Source organism: Protobothrops mucrosquamatus, unplaced genomic scaffold (assembly GCF_001527695.2).
Source record: "Protobothrops mucrosquamatus isolate PMUCROS unplaced genomic scaffold, P.Mucros_1.0 scaffold5454, whole genome shotgun sequence".
Classification (NCBI taxonomy): Eukaryota; Metazoa; Chordata; class Lepidosauria; order Squamata; family Viperidae; genus Protobothrops; species Protobothrops mucrosquamatus.
In genome coordinates this window covers 57,674-68,193 of record NW_015391312.1, presented here as the reverse complement: position 1 = coordinate 68,193, position 10,520 = coordinate 57,674, and the positions used below count along the sequence as shown (strand labels likewise).

The window sequence follows — 10,520 nt, the reverse complement described above, 5'->3', positions numbered from 1 at the left end:
GGAAGGAAGGAAGGAAGGAAGGAAGGAAGGAAGGAAGGAAGGAAGGAAGGAAGGAAGGAAGGAAGGAAGGTCCAGCTGAACATCTGCAGCCTTCTTGTACCGATCCAGGCTTTCCTAATTTTCCACAATCCAAAACATTTCCCCAGGCCTGAACAGTGACTGGCCGCTTCCTAACCCCACCTTATCTTGAAGGACTCAAAAATTCCACAAAATTCTAAGTTTGGGAACTCTGTTGGTCTTGGACCCGGATAAAGATTTGATTTGATAAAGTTTGGGACCCTCAGACCTCTAACGCGCGGCTGCCCCAGACCCAGTCCGAGGCCTGAAAGACTCACATCCTGGGCAGCGTTTGGCCTCATTTCTCCCGCCACGTAAGCGGACTCTTCCTCAGGGGCAGCTCCCAAGCGGTACCCTCCTCCTGCGAAGGGCTGCAAGGGAGAAAAAAAGAGAGAGAAAAGATGGGGGGCTTGCCCAGTTCTTCTGCACGAAGGCTATTACCAGCCTTCATTTAAAGTTCCTCCATCCATCAGAAAGGGTTTTGTTTTTTTTTTAACATAGGGCTAAGCCAGGGGTAGACCACCTCAGCTCCTTTATGACTCATGGACTCCAACTCCCAGAATTCCTGAGCCAGCCATGCTGAGGGGAAAAGGGAGAGTTCCCCCATGTTGGCTCAGGAATTCTGGGCGTTGAAGTCCACCAGTCATGAGGGGGCCATAGTTCCCCCATGCTGGCTTAGTAATTCTGTTAGTTGAAGTCCACAAATCATGAAGGGGCCATAGTTCCCCCATGTTGGCTCAGGAATTCTGGAAATTGAAGTCCATGAGTCATAAAAGGGCCAAGTTTGAAGACCCCTGGTTTAAATATTTAAATATTTTTTCCTCACGGTTACGTGATCAAAATTCAGGCATTTGGGCAGGGGTAGGCAACCTTGGCTCTTTTATGACTGGTGGACTTCAACTCCCAGAATTCCTGAGCCAGCCATGCTGAGGGGAAAGGGAGAGTTTCCAAGCTGAGCCATGCTGGCTCAGGAATTCTGGGAGTTGAAGTCCACGAGTCATGAGCGGGCCATAGTTCCCCCCATGCTGGATCAGGAATTCTGGGAGTTGAAGTCCACGAGTCATGAGGGGACCATAGTTCCCTCATGCTGGCTCAGGAATTCTGGGAGTTGAAGTCCACGAGTCATAAAAGGGCCAAGTTTGAAGACCCCTGGTTTAAATATTTTTTCCTCACGGTTACGTGATCAAAATTCAGGCATTTGGGTAGGGGTAGGCAACCTTGGCTCATTTATGACTGGTGGATTTCAACTCCCAGAATTCCTGAGCCAGCCATGCTGAGTGGAAAGGGAGAGGTTTCCAAGCTGAGCCATGCTGACTGAGGAATTCTGGGAGTTGAAGTCCACGAGTCATAAAAAAGCCAAGGTTGCCTACCCCTGGGCTAAGCAATGTTCTTTCAGATCTCCCGGCCTCCAAATTAAGGATTAAGTAACACGAATTCCAAAATACCAGGAATTTGGTAAACTTTTCTTAGAAATACCTTGATTTGTTTTTGTTTTTTTAATCCTAACAACATTCACAGGAGACAGATTATAGATGAAATACACAATCACCAACACTTCCTATTCCTCTAACTCAGGGGTCTTCAAACTTGGCGACTTTTTAAAGATTTTTATAGATTTCAACTCCCAGAATTCCCCAGATAGCCATGCCGGCTAGGGAATTCTGTGAGCTGAAGTCCATTTGTTGGGTATAAAATGGGCAAGAAAACAACCAAGTTCAAAACACCACGGTCCTCCTCCTCCTCCTCCACAAACCCACCCCCTTCTAGCACTGATGGTGTTGCCTAGTTGGATAATAAAACATTTCCAAAAAAGCAACCCATCTCAGAGAGACCCCAAGCATACCACAGCCTTCCTCCTCTTCCCTCCTTCCCTTCTCTTTCTCCTCCATTCTGCAAACCCCACTCCCTTCTACCACGGATGGCGTTACCTAGCTGGGTCACAGAATGTCTGCCAGGAAACAACCAAGCTCAGAGAACATCAAGGCTTCCACAGAAAGAGAAATGCAGACAAGCGTGCATTAACACCAGACGAACAAACAAGCAGAAAACAATAACCGAATCAAGGAATTATCCGGGGGGGGGGAACCACAGCCCTACCACCGTATATAGAGAACCCCCCCTTCCCTTCTAGCACTGATGACATTACTTCATTGGGCAATGAAATGTCTGCCAGAAAACCACCAAGCTCAGAGAGCACCAAGGACCCCACCGTTCTCCTCCTCCTCCTCCCTTCTAGCACTGATGATGTTCCCTAGTTGGGTTATGAAACATCTGCAAGAAAGCCACCAAGCTCAGAGAGCACCCAGGACCCCACAGTTCTCCTCCTCCTCCTCCTCCCCCTTCTAGCATCATCTAACTGATGATGTTACCTAGTTGGGTCATGAAACATCTGCAAGAAAGCCACCCAGCTCAGAGAGCACCCAGGACCCCAAACATCCCCTCCCTCTGTGCCACATTTGATTGAGGAAATCTTTAAGGCCACTTGAAAGCAGATAAGCCCACCCACCCACGCAGAGCTTGACCAAGGCTCTCTGGCTCACCTTTGGCCTGCTGCCTTCCCCGGGACTCTTAGCTGTCCTGTCGACAGCCACCGCCCCGTGTTCTTTGGCCCCCCGGAACAGGTCCTCCACCAGCTCGTTTGAACTCTTCTTCCTTGGGGGGCCAACAATCTGCTGCCCGCTCCGTTCGGACCCACCAGCATAAAACCTAAACCGAAGAGAAAGAGACTTGAGGATCCCCCGGAGGGGAAAGTCCTCGTTCGACTTGGGAAGCGCGGCGTGATTGTCTGCCATTGCAAACCGAACTGCTGATGCAGCAGCTGCATTAAGGCTTCTTGGCTGTTTAAAAATGTTTTTTAAAATTTGAATAGTCGTCTGCATCGTTTGCGGCTGCAGAAATCAAATCAAAACTCAGATGCTTGGCAACTGGCATGTACTTATGACAGTTGCAATCTCATGGAGTCATGTGATCCTCTTTTGCAAGTGAGGGTCTTGTGATGAGTCATCAGTGAGAGGCTGGAGATGGATCTTGTGCCAAAATCCCTAAGTTCCATTTTTCCCGTCCCTCTCTCTCTCTCTCTCTCTCTCTCTCTCTCTCTCTCTCTCACACACACACACACACACACACACACACACACACACACACACACACGCCATGACCAATCAGATTCAAGCAAGATGTTTTAAGGACCGACACTTCAAGCTTGCAGGTTGGTATGCAGATGGGGACGGCAGCCAAGAAATTAAAAGACGCTTGGTCCTAGGGAGGAAAGCTATGGCAAATCTAGACAGCATACTAAAAAGCAGAGACATCACCCTGCCAACAAAAGTGCGTAGAGTCAAGGCCATGGTTTCCCCAGTTGCCATGTATGGCTGTGAAAGTTGGACCATAAGAAAGGCTGAGCGCCAAAGAATGGAGGCCTTTGAACTCTGGTGCTGGAGAAGACTCCTGCGAGTCCCCTGGGCTGCAAGGCGATCCAACCGGTCAGTCCTAGAGGAGATCAACCCCGACTGCTCTTTAGAAGGCCAGATCCTGAAGCTGAAACTCAAGTACTTTGGCCACCTAATGAGAAGGAAGGACTCCCTGGAGAAGAGCCTGATGCTGGGAAAGATGGAGGGCAAGAGAAGAAGGGGACGACAGAGAAGGAGGTGGCTGGATGGAGTCACTGAAGCAATAGGTGTGAGCTTAAATGGACTCCAGAAGATGGCAGAGGACAGGAAGGCCTGGATGAACGTGGTCCACGGGGTCGCGATGGGTCGGACACGACTTCGCAACTAACAACAACATGCAGCTGCCTTCTTCTCCCAGCTGAGTGACCTTGAGGCAGCATCTCTGGGAGACACAGTCGTTACTTCCACTTTCCCTCAAGCATTTCTCCCCCTCCTCTCCAGAGTTCATGGCAGACTGTCACCACATGATAGCGAAGCACACAAGCAAGCATACGGTGGCTGCCGACAGCCATGTTACGGCCCCTGGACTACATCCTGACTGTCCTTATCCAGTCAGCATGGATCGCTTTTACGCGGAGCGCTGGACTTATAACCCACACAGACTTTCCCAATTCCTCCTTCCCATCTGACCAGTCACCAACCTTTGTCCTTCTTCCTCCTCCTCCTCCTCTTCCTGAGCATGGACGAGATCACGGAAGGAGGTCACCCTGTGGTCGCTGGAGAAANGGAAGAGGAAGAAGAAGAAGAAGAAGAAGAAGAAGAAGAAGAAGAAGAAGAAGAAGAAGAAGAAGAAGAAGAAGAAGAAGAAGAAGAAGAAGAAGAAGAAGAAGAAGAAGAAGAAGAAGAAGAAGAAGAAGAAGAGGAAGAAGAAGAAGAGGAAGAAGAAGAAGAGGAAGAAGAATAATTTACTAAACCTATATAATAATAAAGTTGGAAGGGACCTTGGAGGTCATCTAGTCCAACCCCCTGCTCAGACAGGAAACCCTATACCATTTCGGACAAATGGCTGTCCAGTCTCTTCTTAAAGACTTCCAGTGTTGGAGCATTCACCGCTTCTGGAGGCAGGTGGTTCCACTGGTTAATTGTTGTAACTGTCAGGAAGTTTCTCCTTAGTTCTAGGTTGCTTCTCTCTTTGGTTAGTTTCCATCCGTTGCTTCTTCTCCTGCCTTCAGGGGCTTTGGAGAATAGCTTGACTGCCTCTTCTTTGGGGCAGCCCCTCAGATATTGGAAGACAGCTACAATGTCCCCCCTCATCCTTCTCTTCATTAAACTAGACATACCCAATTCCAGCAACCGTTCCTTGTATGTTTTAGCCTCCAGTCCCCTAAACATCTTTGTTGCTCTTCTCTGCACTCTTTCTAGAGTCTCAACATCTTTTTCACATCGTGGTGACCAAAACTGGATGCAGTATTTCCAAGTGTGGCCTTACCAAGGCCTTGTAATGGCCTGACCAGGATGAAAAGGCAAAAGGTCCCAGCACAACTAAAGTGTGGTTGTTAACCCAGGAAGTGGACTTGCAACAGCAACCGAAAAGGTTTGGGACGGCGTCATGTGAAAAATGGAACCGCCTGGAGCAAGATTCGTTATGTTAATACAGAAAATTCTTAAAAGTGACTATAGAAAGAAAACCAGTTTTTTTTTGGGGGGGGGGGTGTCTTTTGGGGCTAATGGGCCAAGACCTGGAAAAAAAAAATACGGAACTTTGATGTTATATATCAGTGATGGCGAACCTTTTAGAGACCGAGTGCCCAAACTGCAACCCAAAACCCACTTATGTATCGTCGGGTGCCGGGTGGGTGTGGCCCATTGGGTGGGCGTGGCTACGGTGGTAACGGCAGACTGGGTGGGACTAAAACATTCAATCAATCAATTCCAACTTTGCGAGATCTTTTTTTTCCCCGCAAGTTGAAATTGATTGATTGAACCTTTTTTTTTCTTTTTGCACACGGAGGCGGTGGAGGCCTAAAGCGAAAAGGTTTTATAAAACCCAGCTGAAGGCCTAGGACTGGGGCAACAGGGCGCGCGTGCCCACAGAGAGGGCTCTGAGTGCCACCTGTGGCACACGTGCCATAGGTTCGCCACCACAGTTATATATCCAATTAACTTGGAAGATGTGATTCACTTCCGGTTCCTTTTTCCCGGGCTTTCCTTATTCTCCTCCCCTTTCACTGTTGCCTGATTTAACTATAAAAATACCAGACAGTTCTGCATATTGTCAAAGCAAGAATATACAGTATTTGCAGCGTTGACATTGACAGCAGCAAGATTACTCTACGCTCAGAAATGGAAGACCACATCAATTCCCTCAATGGAGGAAGGGTTGCAAAAAACTGATGGAGCTAGCCGAGACGGCTAAATTGACTGTACGGATTAAAGAAAACAATGCGACTACTTTTATTGCTACGTGGAAACCGCTTCTGGACTTTGTGCTTGAGGTGGGAAACAAAGGAAATTTTGATTTTGGGCTTTCCTGATGATATAGATTTGTGGTTATCGAAATGGCTAGTTTATATTCTTTTGTAAAAGTAAAAAGTTGAGGTTTGATGTTGATATTCTATTTTACTGCAGCAAAGAAAGTAGGAAGTCAATGATCTTTTTTTTTTCTTTTTTCCCCTTGCTTTCTCCCACTTTTCTATATTCCCTTTCCTAGCTCTCCTGCTATTTACTTTTGTATTTTCTTTGTATCGTATACTATAAACCAGTGGTGGCGAACCTATGGCACGGGTGCCAGAGGCAGCACTCAGAGCCCTCTCTGTGGGCACGCGCACTGTCGCCCCAATCCTAGGCCTTCAGCTGGGTTTTATAAAACCTTTTCGCTTTAGGCCTCTGCCGCCGTGTACAAAAAAAAAAGGTTCAATCAATCAATCAATTTCAACTTCTCGCGGGCAAAAAAAAAATCTTGCAAAGTTGGGATTGATTGAACTTTTTAGTCCCACCCAGTCTGCCGTTACCACCGCAGCCATTCACCCAATGGGCCATACCCACCCGGCGATGCATAAGTGGGTTTTGGGTTGCAGTTTGGGCACTCGGTCTCTAAAAGGTTCGCCATCACTGCTATAAACTAATAAAAAAAACAATACTAACGAAAAATGGAACTGCCAATTGTGTTCCAGATCCAAATTAACCTTCGCTCTCTGAGCATCCTTTTCCCAGAATGCCCTGGGATTGGGAATTTCTATTTCTTTGAATTCTAGGGATCCCCTGGCAGACTCGGCTCTGCTCTCCGAGGCCCAAATCCAAAGTTTTTTCCAGCAGAGAAGAGAGGCCTGGCACCTTGGACCTAACCCCGATTTTTCACAAAGGCAGAAAGCTGACAGGTCACCTGGCTGCGGTGCCTCTCGTCACGGAACTGGAGGTGGGCTGGGGGAGCGTCATGATGTCTTCGTCGCCACCATCTTCGTAGAAACTAGCCAGGGCAATCTGAAAAAAGAGGAAGGGCATCGCACGTTAAGAAATGACACCATCGGCCACCTCTGACCGTCCGTCCCAGCAGGTGGAATCATCTTCGGAGAGTCCTCGACTTACAACAGCTCATTTAGGGACTGTCCGAAGTTACGACAAGAATGAAAAAAAGTGGGAAAGAAATTATAAATTGACAATGTCAACTTCTTATAAAGAAAATGTATATACAATGTTTTATAGACGGCACTTGCCACCAGCAAGATTAGCAAGGATGTTTAAAAATATGTCAGGTAGACGTTGGAAATGTAAACATAAGTCAGGTGCGTATTCTCATGTTTGGTGGACATGTGACAAAGCAAAGAAATATTGGGAAAAGAGACATACTTGGTTAGAAAAGATGTTGGGAGAATGTGTAGACTTTAAACCTGAACTTTTTTTTTTACTAGGTATAAGGCCAGAAAAGATTAACAAACAAAGCCTATATTTGATTTTACATGTCACGACAGCGGCAAGAATAATATTTGCGCAAGGTTGGAAAAATGAAGGAATACCACCAGAGGAAGAAATAATTAAAAAAAATATTGGAATGCGCAGAGATGGACAGACTAACTATGAGACTGAAAGAAAAAGAAGAAACAGAATATTATCAAACATGGGACTTAATTTACCAATGGTGAGAGGAAAGAATAAAGGATTAGGAATTAAATATGTATTAGCATGGTCAAACTCAGACAGCACGTTGGTTGAAAAATTATTATTGTATGTAAAGAAAAATTAATAAAATCTTATTAAAAAAAGAATGAAAAAAGTGACTTATGACCGTTTTTCTCCACTTATGATCACTGCAGCGTGGCCCAGGGTCACGTGATCAAAATTCAGATGCTTGGCAACTGGCATGTACTTAGGACGGTTGCAGTATCTCTCTCTCTCTCTCTCTCTCTCTCTCTCTCTCTGTGTGTGTGTGTGTGTGTGTATGTGTGTGTGTGATGTGATCCCCTTTCAGGAGACCTTCTGTCAAGCAAAAGTCAATGGGGAAGCTAGTTTCGCTTAACAACCGCCTGTCTCAATTTAACAATGGCAGTGATTCACTTAATAACAGTGGTCAAGGAGGTCGTAAAACAGGGCAAAACTGACTTCACCGTCTTTTGCCCAACGAGTTTGAGGCTCTGTCGTGGTCGTTAAGTTGAGGACAACCTGTAATGGAACCTGCCCATTATAGTTGTCAAGGAGAGAAGCAACCTAGAACTAAGGAGAAACTTCCTGACAGTTAGAACAATTAACCAGTGGAACTACCTGCCTCCAGAAGCGGTGAATGCTCCAATACTGGAAGTTTTGAAGAAGAGACTGGACAGCCATTTGTCTGAAAGGGTATAGAGTTTCCTGCCTGAGCAGGGGGCTGGACTGGATGACCTCCAAGGTACATTCCAACTTTATTATTATCATCATCATCATCATCATCATCATTATTATTATTATTATTATTATTATTATTATTATTATTACTACTACTACTACTACTACTACTACTACTACTACTACTACTACTATTTCATTAAAAAATCATAAAACTGGTCACGTGACCAACGTGACACTGAACAGAACAGAATTCTTTAATGGCCAAGTGTGATCGGACACACAAGGAATTTGTCTCTGGTGCAGAAGCAGAAAGTCTACATAATATGTAGCACTGTTCTGGATTTTGAAGTGGGGGGAGGAGAGGGGGAGAAAGCTGAATTCAGGAATGTCGCAAGGATCTCTCTGGAAAGACCACACAATTTTGCTCTTTCCTCACAATCCAGACTGCGCGGGACTCTTCTCATTTGCACAACAGCCATTTTTTTCACTGGCAAAGAGCTCACCCCAAATTGAGAGAGATCTATTTTTTTATTTTTTTTATTTTAAAAAAGATGTTTTGTGGAACTACAAGGTCACACGCTCCGAAGAGGTATCGGATTGCTGCTCGCTTTGGAAAAAACACAAAAGCAAATGCTTTCAAAGGTTGTCAGGATTCTATTTTGGGCTGAGTCGCCTCTTTGCGCCCTGCAATATTCATGACTGAATGTGACATATTTTGAATCGGCAAAATGGAGGCATTCAGGCAAGATTGCTTAACCAGGCCTGTAAAAGAACTTGTGGACTTCAACTCCCAGAATTCCTCAGCCAGGCACGCTGAGGGGAAAGAGAGAGGTTTCCAAGCTGAGCCATGCTGGCTCAGGAATTCTGGGAGTTGAAGTCCACCAGTCATGAGGGGGCCATAGTTCCCCCATGCTGGCTCAGGAATTCTGGGATTTGAAGTCCAAGAGTCATGAGGGGGCCATAGTTCCCCCATGCTGGCTCAGGAATTCTGGGAGTTGAAGTCCGCGAGTCATGAGGGGGCCATAGTTCCCCCATGCTGGCTCAGGAATTCTGGGAGTTGAAGTCCACAAGTCATGAGGGGGCCATAGTTCTCCCATGCTGGCTGAGGAATTCTGGGAGTTGAAGTCCACCAGTCATAAAAGGGCCAAGTCTGAAGACCCCTGCTATAGAATATATGGCAGGTATGAGTATTTTAAGGAAATCTTGAAAGAACATTCTGGAAAAAAAGAGTAGATAGAGGCCTAGTTCAGATTTTTGTGGGCTGCCTTGTGGCTCTGCGCCTGAAAGACACATAATTATCACTAAATGTAGAACAAGGGTAAGATTTCTGCTTTTTTCCCCTCATAAAGAATATACTACAGGTATGTAGTCCTAAACCAAGGGGTCTTCAAACTGGGCCCTTTTATGACTCGTGGACTTCAACTCCCAGAATTCCTCACCCAGCGTGCCTGGCTGAGGAATTCTGGGAGTTGAAGTCCACCAGTCATAAAAGGGCCACGTTTGAAGACCCCTGATCTAAGGCCTGCATTCATATACAGCTAAGTCCTCGAGATACGAGCACAGCTGAGCCCAACATTTATGCTGCCAAGTGAAACATTTGTGGAGTGAGTTTGGGCCCACTTTATGACCTTTCTTGCCACAGTCGTTAAGTGAGTCGTGGCCGTTGTTAAGTGAATCTGGCTTCCCCCACTGATTTTGCTTGTCGGAAGGTCGCAAAAGCTGATCAGGTGACTCCGGGACACGGCAACCGTCGTAAGTATGAACCAGTTGCCAAGCATCTGAACTGTGATCATGTAACCACAGGGGATGCTGCAACGGTCGTTAAGTGTGAAAAACGGTCGTAATTCACTTTTGTCAGTGCCGTTATACATTTGAACGGTCACTAAATCAACTGTTGTTAAGTCGGGGACTTCCTGTATTGCGATATGCTTGAGGAGTTACATTTCTGGTTTCGTCAGTTATGTGAAACCAGGCTAGGTGGTTTGTTTATGGTTTGATTATGGTTTAGGGCAGGGCTGTCCGAAGTCAATGGGCAAGCCAGGTTCACTTGACAACTGGGTCACTAACTTAACAACTGCAGTGGTTCATTTAATAATTGTGGCAAGAGAGTTGTAAAATGGGGGAAAGCTCCCTTAACAAATATCTCACTTCGCAAGAGAAATTTTTGGCTCTGAATAGAACAGAGCTGGAAGGGACCTTGGAGGTCTTCTAGTCCAGCCCCCTGCTCAAGCAGGAGAACCTAATACCATCTCAGAC

The 10,520-nt window shown here is 46.1% G+C and overlaps 1 protein-coding gene across 1 annotated transcript in view; it reads right to left on the bottom strand.

Moving 5' to 3' along the window:
* The window catches only part of LOC107299780 (NSFL1 cofactor p47-like), an 8,811-nt gene extending 1,864 nt beyond the window's left edge, over positions 1-6,947 (bottom strand). Inside the window, exons 1-4 of the mRNA XM_015829118.2 lie at positions 6,829-6,947; positions 4,148-4,222; positions 2,598-2,763; positions 336-428 (exon numbers count right to left, since the gene is read on the bottom strand). Of these exons, the coding sequence (XP_015684604.2) occupies positions 336-428; positions 2,598-2,763; positions 4,148-4,222; positions 6,829-6,947 (453 nt within the window). The remainder of the gene's footprint in view (positions 1-335; positions 429-2,597; positions 2,764-4,147; positions 4,223-6,828) is intronic.
* Positions 6,948-10,520: the final 3,573 nt, after the last annotated feature.